This window comes from Megalops cyprinoides, chromosome 3, assembly GCF_013368585.1.
Source record: "Megalops cyprinoides isolate fMegCyp1 chromosome 3, fMegCyp1.pri, whole genome shotgun sequence".
Lineage (NCBI taxonomy): Eukaryota > Metazoa > Chordata > Actinopteri > Elopiformes > Megalopidae > Megalops > Megalops cyprinoides.
The window spans coordinates 52,073,888-52,099,468 of record NC_050585.1 but is presented as its reverse complement, the minus strand read 5'-3'; the positions used below and the strand labels follow the sequence as shown (position 1 = coordinate 52,099,468).

The 25,581-nt window shown below is 47.7% G+C and overlaps 1 protein-coding gene across 2 annotated transcripts in view; it reads left to right on the top strand.

Moving 5' to 3' along the window:
* The window catches only part of ppp3ca (protein phosphatase 3, catalytic subunit, alpha isozyme), a 46,847-nt gene extending 26,250 nt beyond the window's left edge, over positions 1-20,597 (top strand). Inside the window, exons 3-14 of one of the 2 annotated variants that reach the window (XM_036525208.1) lie at positions 2,830-2,954; positions 3,428-3,539; positions 6,029-6,174; positions 7,188-7,327; positions 11,451-11,528; positions 11,767-11,861; positions 15,735-15,860; positions 16,507-16,584; positions 16,693-16,777; positions 17,236-17,333; positions 17,873-17,923; positions 19,921-20,597. In XM_036525208.1, the coding sequence (XP_036381101.1) occupies positions 2,830-2,954; positions 3,428-3,539; positions 6,029-6,174; positions 7,188-7,327; positions 11,451-11,528; positions 11,767-11,861; positions 15,735-15,860; positions 16,507-16,584; positions 16,693-16,777; positions 17,236-17,333; positions 17,873-17,923; positions 19,921-20,099 (1,313 nt within the window). In that variant the 3' untranslated portion in view covers positions 20,100-20,597. The remainder of the gene's footprint in view (positions 1-2,829; positions 2,955-3,427; positions 3,540-6,028; positions 6,175-7,187; positions 7,328-11,450; positions 11,529-11,766; positions 11,862-15,734; positions 15,861-16,506; positions 16,585-16,692; positions 16,778-17,235; positions 17,334-17,872; positions 17,924-19,920) is intronic. The other variant, XM_036525209.1, reaches the window with a different exon arrangement.
* Positions 20,598-25,581: the final 4,984 nt, after the last annotated feature.

The following is a 25,581-nucleotide window of genomic DNA, read 5'->3' as shown; positions in this document are numbered from 1 at the left end:
ACAGACAGGCATGACATTTGATAGACACATGCACAGAAATGCAAGCACATATGTGCTCACACATGCAAACATATGCCATTACACATTCACACATGCCATTCAGTAGATGCATGCACACACACACAGCCACACAGCCACACATGTGCACATACACACAAATACACACCCACATGTTTGGGCAGAGGCACACATTCTAATGCACATATACATCTTCACTCTCGCACACACACAGACACACACACCCACGCGCACACACACACGCACACACACACGCTTGCACACACACGCGCACATACACACACACACACACACACACACACACACGCACACACACACACATGCACACACACACGCTTGCACACACACACACACGCACACATTTCTCTTCTTTCATGTCCCATTACTCATCTGAACCTTTCTGAATCATTTCATATGAACCTTTGAGAACATACAGGATGTGGCATATCCATTCATTCATGTGCAGCGTGATCTGTGTGTGTGTGTGTGTGTATGTACATGTGTGTGTGTGCGAGAGTGTGTGTGCGCGTGTGTGTGTGTGTGTGTGTGTGTGCATGTACGTGTGTGTGTGTGCGAGAGTGTGTGTGTGTGTGTGCGTGCGTGTGTGTGTGTGTGTGTGTGCGAGAGAGAGATACCCTCTCTCATTAGTTCAGTGTAGAGGGAGCACCACTGCAGACAGTGTTACATAACACTGCCTTAAGAAAAGAAATGACAGCGTTAGGAAGAGAAACTCAGAACTGAGCTGGAGCTAACATCCAGAGCGCTGAAGCGAGATTCCCTCAGTGCACCCCGAAAGACAGCATGCGGCAGCGCCCTGCACCCCCATCCCAGCCTTCCCCCCACAGACGGAGAGGGGGACGGGGGTGGGAGAAACTGGGCAGGTCTCGGGGGGGCAGCTTTCACAACCTTTTTGCATCAGTGCTTTACTCTGAAGAGGAAGCGTGTGCTATAGTGTGCAGGAAACTGGACTTTTCACTAGGGCTCTGCATGTTGGAATCGTGGGTAGAACACTGCAATAGTGTCAGTGAGGAAGCAGCTTTACACAGGTGTGAAAGACAGGCTGTTTGGGTGGTCCCGGGTGCCTGGATCAGGGTGAACGGTGGAGGGAGAGGTAGAGTGAAGCTGAGAGGTACTGCTGGTGTGAGGGGCCCTTTGTCATGGAAATCAGGGCACCGTGACCTATTTATGCCTATGAATGATGATGTATGTATCCATGTCTGTGTGTGTGCGTGTGTGTGTGTGTGAGAGTTCGGTTGCATTAGACATGTTCTGGGATCAGTCTCTCTCTCATGTTGCTCTGGGCTTTGAGTTGGGTGCAGGCTGTGATGGTACTGATCTGGGGAGACAGAGAGAGAGGGAGAGCAGGGGAGGGGAGAGACTGTGACATGAAGGAAGAGAATGAGAGGAGGAGGGAGAGAGAGGAAGAGAGAACAGGGAGAACTATAATGACAGAGAAAAAGGACCATGGCTTCACAGTATCAGTGACATGTAAAGCTCCCCTCAAAGCGTACCAATATTCCCCGACAAACGCACATGGACAGACAGACAGACACACACAGACAGACAGATGCACACAAACAGACAGACAGACAGACAGACAGACAGATGCACACAAACAGACAGACAGACAGATGTACACAGACAGACACACACAGACAAACACAAACACACAGACAGACAGATGCACACAGAGACACACACACACACACACACACACAGACAGACAGATGCACACAGAGAGACAGACAGACACACGTGCTCAGTGAGCAGAGTGGACGAAGGAAGGATGGGGATCGTTAAAGCAATTAGCTGGCCGGTCCCCCCAGAAACTCTGTTGCTAGGAGACAGGTAAGCACTGAGGGCCCTGGGAAGGGCGGATGAGTGGAGTGTGGGAACACGTTGTGCTGGAACGCTGCAGCTAGATGTCTGACCACGTGGAGCTTCGGCCGGGCCCCGCACACAGGGTACCGGGCTGTCCGGGGTACAGGGGTGCCGGGGGGGCCCCAATACTGCTGGAGCGCTGGAGAGACAGGCTCTCAGGACAGGATCCCAGTGGCCCCCCCTCCCCACGTCAGGACCCTGCAGGGACCCCAAACTCCCGGCCCAGGGAAGACACATCGGGCAGATCTCCATGCCAACGCAGAGCGAGAGAAGAGAAATATAAACTCATTTATTTATTTATTTTCATTTAAAAAAAGAATCTCCATGGTAACGGGACTTTGCAACTGGTCCCTTTCTCTCTCTGTCTCTCTCTCAGGGAGGGAATCACTGAGCCGAGAAGCAGCAGAGATCTGATCCGCACATTCACGACTAGTGTGCTAATCACACTCACGACTAGTGTGCTAATCACACTCATGACTAGTGTGCTAATCACATTCAAGGCTAGTGTGCTAATCACACTCACGACTTGTGTGCTAATCACATTCATGGCTAGTGTGCTAATCACATTCACGACTTGTGTGCTAATCACACTCACGACTAGTGTGCTAATCACATTCATGGATAGTGTGCTAATCACATTCACGACTAGTGTGCTAAACACATTCACGACTAGTGTGCTAATCACACTCATGACTAGTGTGCTAATCACATTCACGGCCAGACGACCAAAAAACCCACAACATCGAGTGACACTCCTGTGAAGTCAGAGAATGAAGCAGTCCCTGTCTGACGGCAGTCTGTCCCGGTTACTGGGAATGTTGTAGAACCGTGCTGTGGTGTTACGGGTGTTGATGCACAGTGTAGGGTGACACCTCTGTGGTGCTGACTGAACCTTGTTTAGACTTTTTATTTTTGGTGATTGTTTTCCAGTATGTGGAGACATCCACGGGCAGTTCTTTGATCTGATGAAGCTGTTTGAAGTGGGAGGGTCACCTGCCACCACGCGCTACCTCTTCTTGGGAGACTACGTGGATCGGGGGTACTTCAGTATCGAGGTGAGAGGGGTGAAGGAGGGTGAGAGGGGTGAGGAGGGTGAGAGGGGTGGGGGGGGGTGAGGTGGGGCGAGAGGGGAGAGGGGATGGGGGGGTCAGGAGGGAGAGGGGAGGTCACTCTTATTCTAATACTTTAGCTCCAAATGAAGGTTTGGGAGGAGAATTGTTAGACAATCCCTACACAATCACCAATCTCATTCCATCCTCAAGTATAAAAAACCCAAACTTTAAATGGTTTAGATGTATAGTTAAAGCTATAATTATAGTTACATTTTTTGTATTGTGTAACACATATACCCACTCTTTAGCAGTATGCTTTTACAGTTTAGAGAGAGAGAGGGGGGGGGGGAAGAGAGAGAGAGGGGGAGAGAGGGACAGAGAGAGAGAGAGAGGGAGAGAGAGAGAGGGTGCTTGTGTCTCTGTTTCTCACTGCAGTTTGAAAGGCTCATTAACTCCCTACTTGTCTCTTCTTGCAGTGTGTTTTGTACCTGTGGTCACTGAAAATCCTCTACCCAAAGACGCTATTTTTACTGCGAGGAAACCACGAATGTAGACATTTGACAGAATATTTCACCTTCAAACAAGAATGTGAGTACCTTACAGTACAGTGTCTCACTGCGTCAGTGCTGGGGCTCTCCCTGTGCCGTGTCCCCTTCTCAGCTGGAGGGGGCGCTATGTTCCTCTGACTGAGGGGCAGTCCCCATGTAGACTGGACCCCTTCCCTCTCTCCCTCCCTCCTTTTCTGTTACACACTGGCCTCCTCCCACTCACTCTCTGAGCGTTAGCTACATCACTGTCTCTCTCTCCATGTATTTAGCTCTGCGCTCCTCTCCCCTCCTTTTCCTCTCTCTGCTTCTCTCTCTCACTTTCTCCCTCTGCCGCTCTCCCCTTCTCTCTTTCAAACTCTCTCTCTCCCTCTGTGTGTGTGTCTCTCTCTCCATCTGTGGCTCTCCTTCTCTCTCTCAGCCTCTGCATGTCTCTCCTGCCTCCCTCCCAACTCTCTCCAGCTGTTGTATCCATGTCTATTTATCTTTCTAAGATAAATGTGTCTCTCTCTCTCTGCCTGTCTGTGTCTCTCTCTCTCTGCCTGTCTGTGTCGCTCTCTCTCTGCCTGTCTGTGTCTCTCTCTCTCTGTCTGTCTGTCTGTGTCGCTCTCTGTCTGTCTGTCTGTGTCGCTCTCTCTCTGTCTGTCTGTGTCTCTCTCTCTCTGTCTGTCTGTGTCGCTCTCTCTCTGCCTCCTTTCTCTGCCTCTCATTATATTCCCTTCTGCTGCTTCCTGTTTAGGAAGCAGACAGCCGTCCCACACAGAGCAGTTGATTAGCTGCAAATTAATGAGCTCGTTAATGATTGGCGCCAGTGGCCCTGAGGGGGCGGGGCAGGTGGCGGGCAGCCCTGGTTACCGACGGTTGTGATGTCACTCAGTGGTGTCACTCAGAAGAAGGAAGTGAGGATTCTAGTGTGGACAGAGTGGGAGATGGATGAATATCAGCATTACTGCTCAGTGTGTGTGAATGTGTGTGTGGGCGTGTGTATTTCTGTTTGTGTGTGTGTATTTTATTAATAATGTTAATAGAGCTAATGCTACTACCACTGCTGTTACTATTGCTACTGATACTTCTGCTGCTCTTACTGCAATGAAATGAGTGTCAGGAAGTCGCTGTGCCCCGGAGCAAAGTAATTAACACACATAAAGCGAAAACAGGCAAAAAATCTGTGACATTTCATTCCCGCAGCTACCAATGTGGAACCAGTGTGGTTTTGTCTGAGACCCCGGCTTGTAACCAGGAGGTTTGAGGTTTAGTTCCCAGGTTGGGCGGCATTGTAGCATAGTGGTAAGGAGCAGGGCTCATGACTGAATGATTTCTGGTTTGATTCTCCGCTGGGGCGCTGCTGCTGTACCCTTGGGCAAGGTACTTAACCCAGAATTGCCTCAGGAAATTTCCAGCTGTATAAATGGATGCCATGTAAAAATTGTAACCTATGTGGATAAGACTGTCTGCTAAGTGCCAACAATGTAATGTAATATAATGTAATGTTACTGTATCGTTGATTGTGGCTCATATCATGATTCACTTTGGTAAACTCCAGCTGCAGGAATGGATTACAGGTGGAACAATGAGCCGTGATAGCATCAAGAATGCATGCAGTGAGGGATTTCTCAGTAGTTTGTTTTGTAATTGCTTGTATCAGTAAGTATCCATCACTCTAGATGACACCAGATCGCCGAGTGCTTTTGTGTGAAAAAAAAACATAATCGCACTGAAAGGCATTTTAGACAAAAAATAGTCTTCATTATGAAGACAGACAAAGGGTTTAAAGTTGATCCAAGACCTTTAGCGACTCATTAGAGAGAAGCAGAGCAGATGGGTGTGTGTGTGTGTATGTGTGTGTGTGTGTGTGCACTTGCATATGTGTACATTTGTGTGCACCCATGTATGAGGGCACATGTGTGTGTATGCATGCATGTTTGTATGTGTGAAGCACAAGTATAAGGCCATCATAAGTGAGCCAGGCTGTTGCCTTTGTTCTCTCCTGGCTCAGTAACCACCCAGCACCTATGGTTTTAATGCCAGGGTTTCACTTTCAGCACACACACATGTCTCAAGACACATGTCTCTTAGGCCTTTGGTCCTGGAAGCTGCTTCAAAATAAAATCCATCCGACTGTTTAATAGCCCCATATGACTTTGAACTTTTGATTAAGGATGATTAGGTTACTGATTGCTGTTTCTTCTAGCCGAATGATTGTGATCTGTTTATGCACTTCGTATCTATTTACTCCTATTCAGATTTTATTATTGTCTTTATTAATTTGATGTATTGATTATTAATGCTGTACCTGTTTTGCTGCTGTCTTTGTCATGACTCCCTTGGAAAATAGATTTTGAGTCTCTAAGGGGTCATTGCTGGTAAAATTAAGGTTAAATTAAAATAAAAATGACTGTATTTGTGTGATGGTGAGCTGCTGTAATGGGTTGCAGGGCTTTCCTTGAATCACATTCAGCTGTTAGGACTGCTGTTCTGTTCTTCACCTTCCTCTGAGTGGTCTCTCCATGCTTTTCTCCTCTACCTGTGCAGGTAGAATCAAGTACTCAGAGCAGGTGTACGACTCGTGCATGGACGCGTTTGACTGCCTTCCCCTAGCTGCCCTCATGAACCAGCAGTTCCTGTGTGTCCACGGTGGCCTCTCGCCAGAAATACACACCTTAGACGACATAAAAAAGGTAACGCCATGCGAAGGGCAGAGACTGAGTTTGGAGTACTGTAACACCTGCTCCTGCTGAGAGAGTGACTGTCCAATCACACCTGTTGTTGTGGTTGTGGCCGTATCTAACTGGCCAATCACACCCGTCATTGAAGTTGTGTCAGTATCTAACTGGCCAATCACACCTGTCGTTGTTTTGGCGTCCAGCACTGCAGCACTCATTCACACCATGCTCACACTCCATTCCGGCCTTTCTGCCGCTCTGTCATCCATAAATGAAATATGTATCGCCTCGATGGGGCCGTCAGCTTTGCAGCAAATTTTTAGATATACCAGCAGTAAAGAGTAAAGTATCTGCTGTGTGTCTATGCTGTAACACTTGCATGATGTTACAGTGAGTCTAAAGAGTGTAAATTCCTCTGCTGTAATGCTCGTGGGGTGTCTGCTGTAACGCTCGTGGGGTGTCTGCTGTAACGCTTGTGGGGTGTCTGCTGTAACAGTCGTGGTGTGTGTGATGTAACACTTGTGGTGTGTCTGCTGTAACGCTCGTGAGGTGTGTGATGTAATGCTCATGGTGTGTTTGCTGTAATGCTCGTGGGTTGTCTGCTGTAACACTCGTGGGGTGTCTGCGGTAACAGTCGTGGGGTGTCTGCAGTAACAGTCGTAGGGTGTGTGATCTAACACTTGTGGTGTGTGTGATGTAACACTTGTATTGTGTCTGCTGTAACTGAGGTGTGTGATGTAATGCTCATGGTGTGTTTGCTGTAATGCTCGTGGGGTGTGTGATGTAACACTCGTGGGGTGTCTGCTGTTACACTCGTGGGGTGTCTGCGGTAACAGGCGTGGGGTGTAACACTCGAGGTGTGTCTTCTGTAACAGTCATGGGGTGTAGGACTCGTGGTGTGTCTGCTGTAACACTCATGGGGTGTCTGCTGTAATGCTCATGGGGTGTGTGATGTAACACTTGTGGTGTGTGTGATGTAACACTCGTGGGGTGTCTGTAACAGTCGTGTGGTGTCTCTCTCTCTTCAGCTGGACAGGTTCAAGGAGCCTCCAGCGTTTGGACCCATGTGCGACCTGCTCTGGTCCGACCCCTTGGAGGACTTCGGAAACGAGAAAACCCAAGAATACTTCAGCCACAACACAGTGAGGGGCTGCTCGTACTTCTACAGGTGAGCGATTACCACCGTGTCACACTCTACAGGAGGTATACAGCAGGGTGAGTAGCACCAGCAGTACACCCTGTGACTGCAGTGACTGTACCTGGGTCAGTCTGAGTGTAGAGAAAGTGGTCCTAACTGTCCCAAAGCAGCAGACACAAGGCAGAGTGCACTTGCAAGTGGAAATGAAAAATTCTGGAAACCCAGGGCCAGTTGTGAAAAAGCTGGAAAATTATTTCCTGACCCCAGGAAAGGGGGGTTAAGAGATTCCTGGAAAACAGGGGAAATGTTAACAGTGGAACAACAGTCTGACCATAATCCTAAATTTGAGATTTCAGCAAAGAAAGCTGGCAACAGTGTACTTTTGAGCTACATTTGCACTGACACACTTAGGTGATGTGTTGGGCCATATATCAGGTTTAGGACTTGTCTTTGGTGGTCATTGCTTGTAGCTTATTGTATGTTTAATGAAATTTAAACATATCAATGAACACTCTGTGGTTAGGCAATGTTTGGCTGATTGGGTGTAATGAGTAACCATAGTAGTATGAAATTGAATAGAACTTCAATGCTATGGAGATGCGCATGCTGTGTGCTGATTGGCTGGGTGAACTGCCCGCTGCTCATTGGTCGGGCCTTGCTTATATACATTATCTCAGCTCAGAGCACGGTGTGCACCAAACACGCTGTCAGGCCAGCGTGTGTGTGTGTGTGTGTGTGTGTGTGTTTGTGTGTGGGTGTGTGCATGTGTGTTTGTGTGTGCGTGTGTGTGTGTGCGTGTGTGTGCGTGTGTGTGTGTGTGTGTGTGCGTGTGTGAGTGTGTGTGTGAGTGTGTGTGTGTGTGTGTGTGTGCATGTGTGTGTGTGTGTGTGTGCATGTGTGTTTGTGTGTGCGTGTGTGTGTGTGCGTGTGTGTGCGTGTGTGTGTGCGTGTGTGAGTGTGTGTGTGTGTGTGTGTGTGTGTGTGTGTGTGTGTGTGTGTGTGTGTGTGTTTGTGTGTGGGTGTGTGTGTGTGTGTGTGTGTGTGTCTCTCTCTGCAGAGCGCCTGGGCGTGGTGGGAGGCGTTCTGTGCTGTCGTGGTCACCCTGCTCTTTTCCATTGGCCGAGGAGTCTTTGAGAGCACATCACACGCTACATTACTCCCTCTGTGAGCGGCTTTTCCAGCCCACAGCTCCACGGCAACACACTTCCCCATTCACTGTGTCCCAGATCTCACTCCACACGCACACGAACACTGGCAGTGCATTACCCCGTAATGCTGTCTGACGATGGTAGTTCACTAAAATAATTATTTCCCATTTAAGTATCAGTTGGAATTTTATACACCACTATTAAGAAAGTTGTTCTTCAGGCATGTCTTCCTATTTTACCCCACCGAACCACCGAAAAATGATAGAGAACCAGCCACCCAAGTTTTCTGCCTAAGCCCTCGTCACCACGGCAACGCAAGCGCATGTCATACCGCCGGCGAGCCCCGAATTCCCGCATGATGTCACCGGCAAAGAGAGGAAGCAGCGTGTGGATTACGCCTGTGTTTACGCAAACGGCTGAGTCCTCTCTGCAAACCCAAAGCCCGGTCAGGCAGTCACTCCTCCTGGGATCGGGCCGTCACACCCCCCCCTGCCATTCCCCCTGGGATTAGACTATCAGAACCCCCGAGATCGGGCTGTAAGAACCCCAGGGATGGAGTCAGAGCCGCGGTCCCTGCGCTTCTCACTGTCAGATCACTCTCACTCACACCCACAGCCAGCCAACCTCGCGTAATCTGTACACCACCAACGGTGTGGCCAGCAGGAAGGGCCATCCTCTCCGAGTATAGGACATGAGTAAAGAGATCATACCCAAATGATACAGGTTTATTTTTGGTATGACAGCGGTACTGGTTTTTTATTCAACTGGAATGGTACTCCACAGAACTAGCTGCTCCCAGGTGCAAAGAACAGTTGTGTTTGTCAAAAATGAAAGAGGAATTCTGTGTCAGATTATCTGAAGTTTTTTCCCTAATAAATGAATAATGGAGTGTCTACCTTTTGCACAAAAGGAAACCAGGAAGATCTATGAATGATAAAAATGAATATATGTTGATTGAAAACAACCCTGCTCCGGGCATTTTCAGCCAGTTTGAAACCATGGTTTGCTTTTGCTAAAACAAAAATGTATGCACCACAGATATACGTATGAAATAAATGTCATTTACACATACACACAGATACTCCCACAAACATGCTAAGGCATATAGTCACAGACTATCACAAACACAATAGTTAATACAATCATATACTCCCACAAAGACGCTAATTCAAACAGAGAGAGACACACAGAAATAGACACCAGTGGTGGGGAGGCCCCTGACAGCATGTGGGGGGCGGAGGCAAGTGAAGGAGGTGCAGGCTGTGGAGAGATGGGAAGGGTGGGGAGGAGAGGTAGAGGAGAGACAGAGAGATGAGGGAGGGTGAAGAGGAGGTATGGAGGAGGTGTGGAGAGATGGAGAGATGGGGGGATGGAGAGATGGAGGAAGCAGAGTAGGAGAGTGGAGGGGGGAAAAAGACAGAGATGCAGAGATGGAGGAGGGTAAAGAAGAGGTGAGGAGGAGGTGTGAAGAGATGGAGGAGAGATGGAGAAAGATGAGGGGAGTTTGGAGGAGGGAAGGAGAGATGCAGAGATGGAGGAGGGTAAAGAAGAGGTGAGGAGGAAGTGGAAGAGATGGAGGAGGTGGGAGAGATGGAGGAGGTGCAGAGAGATGGATAGATGGAGGAGAAATGGAAAGAAGGAGCAGAAATAGGGAGATTGAGTAGAACTGGAGGAGGCTGAAGGGGAGGGTGGAGAGGGAAAGTGAGCAGCTGGTCTTCCTCTCTCAGTCTGAATCAGAGTGTAAAAAAATGTGCTTCCCCCAGACTAACTGTAAAATAAAACATTACTCAGGCAGTGGCCGGTATCTGCTCAACATGAAGAGCTATCCCACAATCCCTAGGGGCTCTGCAATGTGGTGTTGCCATGACAACTGGCAACCCCTGCCTAAATTGGAGCGAGAGCGATGGCGAGAGGGAGAGGTACGGAGGCAGAATGTCTCTGCTGTGTGAGGGAAGATGTTCCCCTGTTTTGTTTTTAAGACTGGGAGGGCGCGGGGGTAGAGCTCACGGCTGTTTGGTGCTCCACAGCATTGTGCTGTACAGTGTAACCGCAGTCATTTTGTGCCTTTTTTGTTTGAGAGTAGGATTGCTGTGCCGTGATGTTTTGTGTGAAGTAATGATTAACTATGTATCTGTAGGGATAATGAGCCGTGCTGTGCTGTGTAACTGTAGCAGTAATGTGCTGTGCTGTGTAACTGTAGCAGTAATGTGCTGTGTTGTGTAACTGTAGCAGTAATGTGCTGTGCTGTGTAACTGTAGCAGTAATGTGCTGTGCTGTGTTGTGTAACTGTAGCAGTAATGTGCTGTGCTGTGTAACTGTAGCAGTAATGTGCTGTGCTGTGTAACTGTAGTAGTAATGTGCTGTGCTGTGCTGTGCTGTGTAACTGTAGCAGTAATGTGCTGTGCTGTGTAACTGTAGCAGTAATGTGCTGTGTTGTGTAACTGTAGCAGTAATGTACTGTGCTGTGTAACTGTAGCAGTAATGTGCTGTGCTGTGTAACTGTAGCAGTAATGTGCTGTGCTGTACTGTGCAACTGTAGCAGTAATGTGCTGTGCTGTGTAACTGTATCAGTAATGTGCTGTGTCAGTAAACTGTAGCAGTAATGTGCTGTGCTGTGTAACTGTAGCAGTAATGTGCTGTGTCAGTAAACTGTAGCAGTAATGTGCTGTGCTGTGTAACTGTAGCAGTAATGTGCTGTGTCAGTAAACTGTAGCAGTAATGTCCTGTGTTGTGTTGTGTAACTGTAACCAAAGCATCTACATATTAATAAATGTATTATTATAATAATAAATGTAACATCAACAATAAAATAATAGCCAAACGCAATGGTATCCATTGCTAATAATTTACAATAAAAATAAAATAAAAAACCTAATACTAATGGTGCCTTCTCTCTCTCCCCCTCTGTCTCTCACCCTCTCTCTCTCCTTCTCTCTCTCTCTCCTGCCTCTTTTTCCCATCTCTTTCTCTCTCTCTCTTTCTCACTCTCTCTCTCTGTTCTGCAGCTACCCCGCGGTGTGTGAGTTCCTGCAGAATAATAGCTTATTATCGATCATCCGAGCACATGAAGCACAGGATGCTGGGTAGGTAGCTCTCCGTGCCGTCAATCACTCCCGTTAGCGTCTGGCAGCGTGTGTCCTAGTGCCACACACCAGCTGTCTTCCTCCAGCAACCCTAAATGACTCGCTGAACTGTTCTGAGCGCAGTGCTGTAGCTAAGTGCCTAGGAGGAGAAGGCCAGCCCAGGGACAGTGGAGTGTTCTGTGGTCAGTGCTGTGACGGCCCCTGCTTCTCTCTCTCTGTCTCTCTCTCTGTCCTGCAGTTACCGGATGTACAGGAAGAGTCAGACCACAGGCTTTCCATCTTTAATCACCATCTTCTCAGCGCCAAACTACCTTGATGTTTACAATAATAAAGGTCAGTCTGATGAAAGAGCTTTTTTTACAGTGTGGAAAGGTAGCTCTCAAGCTCTTCCCCCTGGGCAATGCAATAACACAACATCACAGCTCTTCCCACACACACGCACAAACACACACACACACACATACAAACACACACAGAACACACACACAGATGCAGACACACACACACACACACACACACACAGGACACACACACAGATGCAGACACACACACAGGACACACACACACACACAGAGCACAGACAAAGACAACATTCTTATCGTTTCTCATGGCAGCTGTAGAGGCAGGTGGAGGATGGGGGGGGGGGGGGGGGGGATGTGAGGTCGTTATGGTGATGAAGGCTGGGGCATCCGTCCATTTAGGGACTGTCTGAGAGGGTAAAGCAGCCCACTTCCTCCCTGTTCTGGGTGTGTAATAGCCAGGGGCATGCAGTAGGGGGCAGTGTGCTGTGGCACATGTCATTTACCAGGAATTGCTTTTTTCCTTTTTTATTCCTGTCATTTTTCCATCCTAGATTTGTATAGTAGCTTCCCACTCACATGCAGATGTGAACCCACTACCTGTGTGTCCTGTGTGTGTGTGTGTGCCTGCATCTGTGTGTGTTCTGTGTGTGTTTGTATGTGTGTGTGTGTGTGTGTGTGTGTGTGTGTCCTGTGTGTGTGTGTGTGTGTGTGTGTGTGTGTCCTGTGTGTGTGTGTGTGCCTGCATCTGCGTGTGTGTGCCTGCATCTGTGTGTGTGTTCTGTGTGTGTTTGTATGTGTGTGTGTGTATGTGTGTGTCCTGTGTGTGTGTGTGCCTGCATCTGTGTGTGTGTCCTGTGTGTGTTTGTATGTGTGTGTGTGTGTGTGTGTGTGTGTGTGTGTGTGTGTGTGTGTGTCCTGTGTGTGTGTGTGTGTCCTGTGTGTGTGTGTGTGTGTGTGTTTCCTGTGTGTGTGTGCCTGCATCTGTGTGTGTGTTCTGTGTGTGTTTGTATGTGTGTGTGTGTGTGTGTGTGTGTGTGTGTGTCCTGTGTGTGTGTGTGTGTCCTGTGTGTGTGTGTGTGTGTGTGTGCCTGCATCTGTGTGTGTGTTCTGTGTGTGTGTGTTTAACGGATTTTATGTTGTTATTTATAAGGATTTGTTGCATGCATTGGCAGGCAGTATGTCAGGAGTGCATATGGATATGCATTGGGAGGTGGTCACACTGTGCTGCATATGGATATGCATTGGGAGGTGGTCCCACTGTGCTGCATATGGATATGCATTGGGAGGTGGTCACACTGTGCTGCATATGGATATGCATTGGGAGGTGGTCCCACTGTGCTGCATATGGATATGCATTGGGAGGTGGTCACACTGTGCTGCATATGGATATGCATTGGGAGGTGGTCACACTGTGCTGCTTCGTTTTGGGCAGGCTTTATGACTTTAGTGCATATAAATGTGCATTGGGGGGAGTTGGGTGTTGGGTAAGTGCTGGCGGAGGGGGCGGGGCCACGGTGAGTCAGGGGGCGGGGCCACGGTGAGTCAGTGGCTCTCTCTCTGGTCTCTCTGTGCGGATGGTGATTATGTGGGCGGCTCATTATTCTCCAGGCTGCTCTGATGCGGCTCCAGTCACCGCAAGCGGCAGTCTGGCAGCCATCCCCAGGCCGCACGATCCGGGGGATTGGGGGGAGGGGGGTGTGCTGGGGAGTGGGGGGCGGGGGCGGGGGCTTCAGGGCTAGTCAGAGCAGGGGAGGGCAGGTTTCAGAGTCAATCAGGGTTGGGGGGGGGGGGGGGGGGGTCAGGTTTTGAGCCAATCAGCAGGACTGGGTGGAAGGAGGGGGCCAGGGTGTGACCAGTCAGGATTGGGGAGGTCAGTTTGGGGAATAATCAGGACAGGATGGAACAAGTGTGTGGGCCAATCAGAGCTGCAAGGTAGGACAGGTGTGTTCTGTCAGGCCTGAGGGGCGCAGGTTCTGGGAGGACGGGTTTGTGTTCTGTCAGGCCTGAGGGGCGCAGGTCCAGGTTCTGGGAGGACGGGTTTGTGTTCTGTCAGGCCTGAGGGGCACGGGTCCAGGTTCTGGGAGGACGGGTGTCAGGCCTGAGGGGCCGGGGTCCAGGTTCTGGGAGGACGGGTTTGTGTTCTGTCAGGCCTGAGGGGCACGGGTCCAGGTTCTGGGAGGATGGGTTTGTGTTCTGTCAGGCCTGAGGGGCCGGGGTCCAGGTTCTGGGAGGACGGGTTTGTGTTCTGTCAGGCCTGAGGGGCCGGGGTCCAGGTTCTGGGAGGATGGGTTTGTGTTCTGTCAGGCCTGAGGGGCCGGGGTCCAGGTTTTGGGAGGACGGGTTTGTGTTCTGTCAGGCCTGAGGGGCCGGGGTCCAGGTTCTGGGAGGATGGGTTTGTGGGGACGCACTAAACAACTGTCAGGGTGGATTTTGGGTTCGCTGGGGTGAGGGCTGGGTGGAGTGTGGATGTCTCTGAGTTTGTCTTATCTGGACAGATGTGCCTCTGTGTAGGAGACTAAAACTGTTCTGGCTGCTCTTAGCCATTGCAGGAAACCCCATGTCTAACAGCACATCGGGGGTTAATATTCACTCTGTTTTACATCTGGTCTACTCACTGACCCATCTGTAGCATTATCTTAGTCATCTGTACTGTACGTGCCTGCCTGTTCAGTCTGGGCCGAGCTCATTTCCTCAGACGTTTTATAACCTCTCATGTCACGGAATATCATTTAACATTTAAAAGACACCAAGACAGCGTGGGCCTTTTTTTTAATGAAAACAAGATCACAGAAAAATCCATCTGAGAGAAAAAATTTTAAACATACAGAAAGCGAATTTGTGTTTGAAATTGACCCCGGACCTTCTGTGAATTATAGCGTCCGGAGACAGGGAGGTAGTGTGTGTGTGTGTGTGTGTGTGTGTGTGTGTGTGTGCGTGCGTGTGATATTTTGTTCACTGGGTGAGATGAATTGTGGGAGATGTGGAGAGAGCGCGTGGGAGGGACTGTCAGCATGACAGACTCCTTCCATGTGGGTTCATCCATTCTGATGGAACAGGGTCAGCCGCAGCAGGGCTCAATGGCACCACCTAATGGACAGACCGCAGCATTGCACAAATGTAAAAATCGGCCGGGCTCTCCTGCTGAACTTCAAACACAGAGGGACAGCACACCTTTGAACCTGCACTGATGGATGATTCACTGTGCTATGTAATACAGAAGCACCTGCAGCCACAGATTTCCATACCTTTTGCAGAGAAAAACTCAGCAGCCATATTAATATCACATTATTCTTGAACCCTACCCATTTACACAGCTTGATATTTATTTGAGTAATTCGGGCTGAGTGTCACACTGAAAGACATAACAGCAATGCCCCGCATTGGGTTTAAACCTATTACCCTGTGGTTAGACATGCCATGGCAAACATCAGTGATGTAAAATGAGAGGAGGTGTTACTCTGTTCACTTACTGAGCCGATGTGCTTATCCTTGTACACCGGTTATATTTCACATGTAAGGCATTTATGAAGTTGGTTATTTACTTCAGTGGATTACTTTGCAAAAGGGAACAACAGCAGCAGCAAATCTGTGATCTGAACCCTGGTTTCCAACCACTGCTCCGCTCCATGGTTAGCGTGTAATGTGTAGCATGTGTAGCATTACATTACATTATTGCCATATAGCAGACGCTCTTATCCAGAGTGACTTACACAGGTTACATTTTTTTACATGACACTCGTTTATTCAGCTGGATAATAACTCCAAAAAGGCTGACACCTTAATGCAGCGTCTCAGACCTCTTGGCCACAGTAGTGTCTTTTGTTAGCATTTGAGTGTGTTCTTGTGGCATTGCGCGTTAGCGTAGACTCGTGACCGTGACCCGTCCTCTTCACACTGTCCTCAGCTGCTGTCCTCAAATACGAGAACAACGTGATGAACATCCGTCAGTTCAACTGCTCCCCCCACCCCTACTGGCTGCCCAACTTCATGGACGTCTTCACCTGGTCTCTGCCCTTCGTCGGAGAGAAAGGTATGCCCATTTACCCCTAAGCCTAACCCTAACCCCCACCCCTAAATGCTGCTCAACTTCATGGACATTTTAACCTGGTCTCTGCACTTCATCGGAGGGAAAGGTATGACTTCCTGTTGGGGCCTGATCTGACATCATCATTGCCTTTAAGATCAAATACGTAAGAAAAGAGCTTTAATATAATTTCACAAAAGCTAGCAATTTTAATGGGCTTTTGTAAAGCCAATGTAATGTCATGCTGCCTTCTTTAATTATTTCCTAAAGTAAATCCCTACTTTACTGTAAACCAGGACAGTCAAAAGCCACCCCCCCCACCCTGCTTCCTCACAGTGCAAACAAGCTTTGTGTCACTGTTGTGTTTAATTACTGAAGGACAGTGCTTTAGGCAATCTGAGATCCAAGTGCTGTCATTGTACGCTCAAGAGTGCTTCAGAAATTAATCACTAATTAATTAATAAGCAAATTGGTGTAATTACATAAAAAGATTAGCATGTTGTGTATTCAAATGAGCAGGCAAGTGCCAGCGTGTTCTCCAGCGCTGGGTACCACAGATTAGAGTCTGTGTGCATTAGCGGCTCTCTATTTTTACATCATTCCTGTTTACCCTGAAAGATCTCTCAGCCGCTGACCTTTAACCCCTCTTCAGTTACAGAGATGCTGGTCAACGTGTTGAGTATCTGCTCTGATGACGAGCTCATGAACGACGGGGAGGAGATCTTTGATGGTGAGAGGTTTACGACACCATGCTCAAGGCTGTCTTTGAAAATATCTCCTTCCTGCTGGTCCACGATCTCTGATTGGCTGGTTCCCTTGTGCCTGTGTCTCTGCTCAGCCAATGCGGCGGCCGCTCGGAAGGAGGTGATCAGGAATAAGATCCGCGCCATAGGGAAGATGGCTAAGATGTTCTCAGTGTTGAGGTGGGTTTGTGCAGAGTGCTGTCATACAAGTTCAGCAGCCATTGGAGCTCCCTGTCTTTAATGGGTGTCACAGGGGAAGCAAGCCCACGGACACTAACGTTTGTTATTCACTCACTCACTCATGCCCTTATTTACTCACATACTCTCTCATTCATTCACACACAATTTTATTTGCCCACTAACACAAATCATACTGTCATTCACTCATTCATACATTCCTGAGCTCACTCACTCACTTATTCACTAATAAACTCTATCATTCGCTCGCTCATACACTCATTTGCTCACTCACCGAAGTTTTGAACCGAAAAAGAAGCTGATTTTCCAAGTAAAGGCATCTGTGTGAGTGTGTGTACATATGTGCATCTCCGAGTGTGTGCATTGTGTAGCATAGGTGTCCTGCACTGCATCTTGTGATGTCTCTGTTAACCACTCCTTCATTTGATCTGTTCCTGCAGGGAGGAGAGTGAGAACGTCCTGACGCTGAAGGGGCTGACCCCCACTGGTATGCTGCCCAGCGGGGTTCTCTCAGGGGGCAAACAGACGCTGCAGAGTGGTGAGGACCCGGCCTGCGCTAGGCCTCTCTGTCCCTCTGACCCTGTCCACCCTCACGGCTGACCCATACTGAACCATCCAGGGACAGTACACTCGTGTGCTGGAATTCTGCTGCTCTGGAACTCTGGCACTCTGGTGCCAATTCTGGTGTTCTAGAACGCCAGTGTTCTAATGCTCAGGTGTTCTGGAACTCTGGCATTATTGAATTCTGATGTTCTGGAACTATGGCATTCTAGAGTTCTGTTCTGGATCTGTGGTATTCTAGAACTCTGGTGTTCTGGAACTCTAGTGGCCTGGAAGTCTGGCGTTCTAGAACTCTAGTGTTCCAGACCTCTGGCATTCTAGAACTCCGGTGTTCCGGAGCTTCAGTGCTCTGGACCTCTGGAACTCCGGTGTTCTGTGCCCTGGCATTACGGGCCCAGTGCCGTCGTCCCTGGATGTCACATATGGGCTTGCTGGACCGGCCTGCCGCAGGACTGCTGTCTGCATTGCATGGCTTGAGGAGTAACCCGATGCCTGCTCTCTCTCCTTACTCCTCAGCAACCATTGAAGCCATTGAAGCCATAGAGACGAAGGTTGAGGATGGAGAAGGTAATCATCCATGTGTCACAGAGAGAACACTCACACAAACCTGCTCAGAGATTCCTAAAGGAGGCCCAGCAGGCTCAACACTTCAGCAAACACACTACAAAAATCCAAGCCCTCTCTGTTCAGCCAAACCACTGTGGTGCCTCTTCTGTAACTTTGAATTTGAGCAAGTCTTAATATTTTTCTTCATTTTTTCATTCCTTACACATATGAAATTTGAGGATGAGGCACATGGAGGTCAGATTGAACAGAGGACTTCATTCAGCCATTTTCTCACTTTCATTCCCCAGCCAGGTTTCTTCCAGCGAGTGTGAGTTAGGCGGCCAATGAATGCATGACAGTTTCCAGCACCTTTCCATGAGAAAAGCATGACTTTGCTCTGCTGCCCCCTGCTGCCCGCTGCCTCCCCGCGGTCTGTAAAAGATGGCATGTGACTGCACCGTAAGAGTGCATGAAGTTCATCAGGACGGTGACCGTGTAACACCCCCCCCCACCCCCCCAAACACACACAAACTTGAACCACAGACAACGCTCTCTGTGTGGCGGCTCCAGTCAGGGGACACTTGGCACAGGTCGGGTCGGGGGGTAGGGCTCCAGAAAACTGCTCATCACCACAACTCTCCGCTCCAACACTCTGACCACTGTCTCCTGCCGCCCCCTACTGGTCAAGGGCTGCTATTATCATTTTGGAGTGAATATCCAATGAAGGATGACCTCTGTGAATCAGCACTACTGGGTCTTCTAAATGTGGTAAATTACAGCAAACTCTCACAAGGCAGGAAAAGCAGCCTGTCAGTGTGTCCCCACACGTCTGAACAGCATTTTTCATTAATGTTTGGTTGTGTTGAAACAGAGACAGTGAAGGCCTGCTTCCCTGCATAATGGCTTTAACCCTCTGAAAGAGATCGCTGGAGATCCACGCCAGCTGTGGAGAATCAAACAGCAGAGACACATGAATAAGAAATCCATCCACTTTCTTTAAATATTTTACTGTCCCACTCTAATATGTCTCTGCCCCAGAAGAAAGCCTGTTGGAGTGTGTTCCTCTCATAGGTATCATTCACACGGGCTCCCAGGTGGCTCAGACAGTTAAACCACCTGCTAGAAGTGTAGCCCGAGCCCTGCAGTCTGAGTGGTGGCATGTACTGACAATGACTGGGAGTTAGCAGCAGGAAATTATAACTGGCTTCGTTTAGCCAGGGTATATAGGCCATGCTACTCTTGTCCTGCTGCTCATTGGCACCCTCTAGAGGTTATTGAGGTGCCCGCACCCGGTCACTCGGATAATATCAGTGGAGAGGCGTGGGTCCCCCAGTCGATGTTGCAGGTCCTGTGGCGCACTGTGGGATTTGTAGTGTATAAAAACAGCTGTTGGCTGCGCATGAGTGTGTCAGAGGATTGCTTTCCTTGATCTTCAGTACTCCTGAGTGAGTATGCAGTATTAACCTGTTTTGTGGTGAGACAAGCTGAATGTGACACAAATGGCAATAGCAACCAGGTAAAAACAGGGGAAAAGCATAAAAAATCCCTTTATGATATTTTTTTCCACCCCACTCTTTTTATTTAGACACAGCCATTTTTCTGCTTTGTGGCTATGGTGTTACAAAGTTAAATGTTTCCTTTAACAAGCTGTATTTTTCTAAAATGACGAGAGCCCACTGTTAGCACAAAATCAGGATTCACTCTAATATTATTAGATACGGAGTGGCAGTGTGGTGTAGGGAGACAGGACTTATAACAAGATGGTTACTGGTTCAAATCCCAGATGGGTAAAAATGGGCAAATCTAATAACAGTGTCAGCCAACTGCGGAAAGCAGGAGCTTAGCGCTCAAGTCAAGGGCATCATACTCACAGAATAGGAGCTGCTGTCCCAGTTTAGAGAGATTTCAGTGGTCTGATGGTCTCAGTTAAAGCTCTGCTTGTGCAGTTGCAGTTGGCCCTGAGAGTTTCGGGGACCTCCCTCCTGTTTAACTCTCTTCTCTGCTCTGTCCCGGGACAGCGATCCGCGGATTCTCTCCGCAGCACAAGATCAGCAGCTTCGAGGAGGCGAAGGGCCTGGACCGCATCAATGAGCGCATGCCACCGAGGAAGGACGCCGTCAACAATGTGGGACACTCCATGGGCAAGATGAACGTGTCGGAGCCCAACGGCACGGACGATAACAGCAATATACAGTGATCCCGCCCGCTGCCGAGCGGCGTCTGCTACCGCCAACACCGCTGCTGCGTGTGGGGCAGAACATCGAAAACAACATCAGGCCTCTGCTCTGCGGAAAAAAACAACACAGAAACCTATTAAAAAAGACAGCATCTTCATCAACAAAAGACTTTTGCTTGAATTTTAAATAGGGAAACAAACACATTCTCCTTGTACAGGACGGGAAGGTGGTTGGCTTTTGATGGCGGATTGCTAGAGCCGCTCAGACGAGGTGAAGCTCTCGTACGCTTGGTGGACAGGGGGCTGGTGAAGGGGAAAAGGAACAAGGTTTAAGGACAAAGGATAGATGGGCGGGACCCCTGGCAGGAAAAGACCCCCTTTCTCTTCCCCCACCTCTCTCCCCAAAAAGTGCGTTAACTGCTTCCTCTTCCTGTTGGCCCACTGACAGACAAGGGGACAGCAGTTTAGAGATGTTTTGGGGTTCTCTCACAAAGTCACTTCATTGCAATGCTTTGGAAGAAGGGGGTGTTGACAGTATTGGTCTCATATATATATATATATATATATATATATATATATATATATATATATATATATATATATATATATATATATATATATATATATGTATATATATATATATATATATATATATATATATATATTTTACAATTTTAATTGAAGGTTTCATTCATAAACATCTTATACAGAATGATCTTGCTGTTTAACATGTTTTGCTACTAGTATCAATAAATAAAAATAAAAAAGTCTTATTTATAAAAAAGAAGAAATTTGAAAAGTGTGTAAAATTTAAAGACTATTTGCAATGCAATCTTACCTGAGAATTTTTCTTTTTTCTTCATTTTGTTTTTGTTTCTATTCTTCTGGTAAAACATCGCAAACCCAAGGTGGCCATGTGAACTCTGTAATGAAGCCACGGTCAGCCATGTTGCTCAGCTGTGGACTCTACGATGAAGCCACGGTCAGCCATGTTGCTCAGCTGTGGACTCTATGATGAAGCCACTGTCGGCCATGTTGCTCTGATAAGGACACAGTGCAGTCAGCTCTATTACTTCCCTGGCACTACATACTGTACCTAACCATCTCTCACTTGCCTCTGATTAAAGAGGAGAAAAATGCACACAGTACGTTTTGCAAAATGAATTTACCATTGCAGTACAGGTAACAGGACAGACAACCTGAGGACAATAATTTGTACAGCATCTATAAACCGCATCAGTGCATGCGATTGAGTTCCTTATTGGTATGTGAAATTATATTTGTGCTGTGTTTCAATATAGTAGGTCTGAGTTATTTCCCTCTTCAAATTATATTTGTAAAATTATATTTTGTTTTTTATATATATAGTCTATATATATATACATATGATTTTTAAACTCTTAATTTCTTTTACTGATTTATTTTTCCATTTTTTGTTATCATTTTCTAATTGATTTTACTAATGATCAAACGGATTAATTTATTTCTTTCTGGCTGTACAGGCACTGAAGTTCTTCTGAGGCGTGAAACCTTGTGTACTCTCTGTTCCATTGGTGTACAGAAGTTGTTCAATAGTGTGAATGAACATATTACTCAGTGAAAAGCAACATTCAGGCTGCCAAAGCATGATCGCATGGTTTAATGAAATGTAAACAAACCAGACGTGGATGCCACGTCGCACTTTTAAAGGGGAAAAATATATATATCCTCATTACAATTCTTCAATAATATTCTTACTCTTCTTATTCTTATCATGAAGCTTATTACTGTTTTTTTTTTCTTCCACTGTTTTTTCATCCTTCTTTGGTCTCGGCGTGGTTTACTTTTCAGAAAGGGATTTCATGGACTTTGTGACATGTTTTTCTTGTTTTTTTTCCCCTCTGGAGCTCTGTTTTTGGCATATTGCTTCCTGATCAGTACACACATTGTAAGCATGCCATATGGGAACAATCACTTTTTTACTCTTGAATAAAATATGCATGAGCCACGGGTGTCTCTCCACTTGTGTCCTCTCTCTCTCTGCAAGCACACACACACACAGACACACACACACACACACACACACACAGCCGCACGCACACACACACAGGCATGTACACATACACACACAGACACACACACACACAGAGGCCTATAAACACACGCAGGCACACACACACCACAGGCACATACACACACACAGGCACACACACACACACAGCCTAAAGCAAACATGGAAGACATTTTCTGTGAATGCAGTAATTTTATACAATCCTTTCATAAATAAAATGAAAATATGACATTTGTGCCTTAGTTATGAGGGTTATACTGCATGTTGCTAGCTGTTTGTAGGCTAGAATACAGGCTCTGTGGCTCAGTCAAACCTGCCTCATACCTAACTACCTGAGTCAAACCTGCCTCATACCTAACTACCTGCGTCAAACCTGCCTCATACCTAACTACCTGCGTCAAACCTGCCTCATACCTAACTACCTGCGTCAAACCTGCCTCATACCTAACTACCTGAGTCAAACCTGCCTCATACCTAACTACCTCAGTCAAACCTGCCTCATACCTAACTACCTGTGCAGATCTTAACACATGGATGTCATGTTTTTCACCGGCAGAAAGTGACATCTTTTCTTTTCCTGCTGTTTCAACTGGCAGGAGATTCACAGCAGCTTCTCAGTATGCCCCACATGATTGAGTATCCTGTTACACATCAATGAGCCCAAAATTATTCTCATAAGCAGATTACTCCATTCTTAGAAGAGTATTCAAATAACATTAATAACACAATGATTGTGTTCCAGTGATTTTATTACTGCATGCAGATCATTGTTATACCAATAATTCCTATGAACAGGATACTGTTAATGCCCAATTATTACATCGACCCTCTGATTCAGACCCTCTACTGGTGAGGTGCAGGTACTGCAGCCCTTTGGTTTGGACAGAGACTATGACAGTGCTTGCAACCTACCTGCTCCAGTGAATATTCTGGTTTTGACATTGATGGAGAATGGATTCAAATAGTGCTCATATTTTTGAAATCCTTTCCTAGCCTTTAAAAAAACCCCTACAAGTCAAAGTTATAAATGAACTTTATTGACACCTGAGAGGAAAAAAGTTTAATTTTGAAAAGAGCCCCAGGCTGCGGTGGAGAGCACATCTCAGCTCGATATGAGAGAGCGAGAGCCTCATCTGAACCTCCCATGGGGTGTCTGAGAAAAGCTGATCTGACCAGCAGTGCTCTTTCAGAAAGCAACCCTGCAGCTTCACCTCTTTGCAATGCCCCCCACCCACCCCCACACCACCTCTGGAAGGCTGTGGAGCTGTCTTTGTTAAACTAAGTTTACAGAAGTTTTTACCACAAGCGCCAGCTCCTGTCTCCCGGCACACAGAGATTTCTGTACCTTAGAAGACCCACCTGGGGGGCGGCAGCGCAGTAGGAATCGTAACTGAAAGGTTGCCGGTTCAATTCCCCATTGAGGCGCTGCTGCTGTATCCTTCGGCAAGGTACTTAACCCACAATTGCCTCAGTAAATATCCAGCTGTATAAATGGATAACATTGTAAAAAAAACTGTAACCAATGTAATCTGCAATGTGTTGCTCAGGATGAGAGCATCTGCTAAATGCCAATAATGCAGTGTAATGTAATGTAGAAGAGTTTGGTCTTCAGCAACGTCCTATTCCTCTTCTCTGAGCTCATGCCCTCTCATCTCCGTGGGGTACTACTGCCTGCAGTTTTCTTGGCCTGGGAGAATCTGGAGATTAGGTAACCCGGAGGTGCGCTGTGACCTTAGCGGGTAGCAGGGGGGTGCAGGGGCCAGGTTCAGGTTGCCGGTTCAAATCACAGATGGGGCATTGCAGATGTGTCCTTGAAGAAGATGGTTTGCCTTACACATCCAGCTATTTAATCTGATAAAACGTGCTTTGGATAAGGTTGTCTGTGAGGCGGTTAGAGAATGCATAGTTTCACCCCCTTCTACCATTGCCGTCAGCAAATTGCATAAATGCATAACTGCTGACATTAATTACATTTACCCTATAATGGGTGGAGCTACCATGTGCCGCAAAGCATTGGCTCCTGCGAATTAAACAATCAAAAGGATTGTTTCTGTGTTTAAATGTAAATTTAAATTTACACATTGCCATTGGGAGGGCCCTCGGCAACATACAGAGTACAGTGTGCATCTGATGAACAGGCATGAAACACTCCACATACAGGACACCGCTGACCGTGTATGAACGGGTGTCAGGCACAGTGGAGAGAGAACCAATGAGCAAATGCCGCGATACATAAGGGTAAGGCAAGATACCCTATAGTAAGACTACACCATACCACACAGAAAACCTACAGCGTACCCAAAAGCCTACAAGAGGGAGAGGAGCTCATGCTTGGGTGAGAGAGAAGGTGCAGTCTGAAGAGTCGGGTCTCTCTGTGATGGAAGATGGCCGGCAGGTCCGCTCTCCTGACCACCACGGGAAACTCCTCCCACCACAGTGGGGTAAGAGCAGACAGAGGCCACAGCTGCGACATGTGACTGTGAAGGGGAATCTAACACGTGGTGTCACGTAATGGTTCCACTCCTTTTTCGGTTCACGGATACACAAACTGAAGAATTCCATACTTCCTAAAGACGCCTGTGCATTTATAACTGCAACAAAAACGCAGGGAGTTACTTTTGGTGAGAATGATGTCATCTACTCCCTTTCCAGGTTTTCGTGGAGCATCCTTCTCTCTGCGCTCCTTACAGATGCCTGTATACTAACAGCTGCAACAGCGGCACAGACATTGGCTTTCAGCAGGAAGAACACTGGCGATCCAGAGCTGAATATTTGGTCATATATATGCCATCTCTACATCTACTCAGTGTTGCTGTAAAATATTTACCAGGCTTCTCCCAAGGGAGATGTTATATTGTGATAATGTGATGTCTGGGATATTTGTATGCACGAGAGGAGTGTCCCTGTGGAAATTCTGCAGTTTGACTGGTGTCAGTGTGGGTGGGGGGTGGCCTTGTAGAAATTCTGCAGTTTGGTTGGTGTGAGTTGGGGGGGGGGGGGGGGGGGGGGGGGTGCCTGTGTGTGTATGTGTGCATGTGTGTGCGTGTGTGTGTGTGTGTGTGTGTGTGTGCGTATGTGTGCGTGCGTGTATGTGTGTGTGCGTGCGTGTGTGTATGTGTGTGTGCGTCTGTGTGCGCGTGTGTGTATGTGTGTGTGCGTGTGTGTGTGTATGTGGTGTATGTGTGTGTGGGAACACCTGCATCCTGAACCACAGGGCCTCCTGGAAACTCCACAACCAGTCAGTGCCCCCTTGTCCCAGGCATTAGGAATAAATGTGCACTATTTCCACGACAGCCTGTCGGCCACTACCCTACACAGGGCTGGAGTCGCTGGGAGGGTGTGCGTTGTGTGTGAACTCTCTCTGACCACCGGCAGCAGGCGGGTGGCTGTCACTGCTGTGTATCTGAGCAGGTCATCTCGTTTCCCCTCTGTTTTACAGCAGATGGGTGGTAT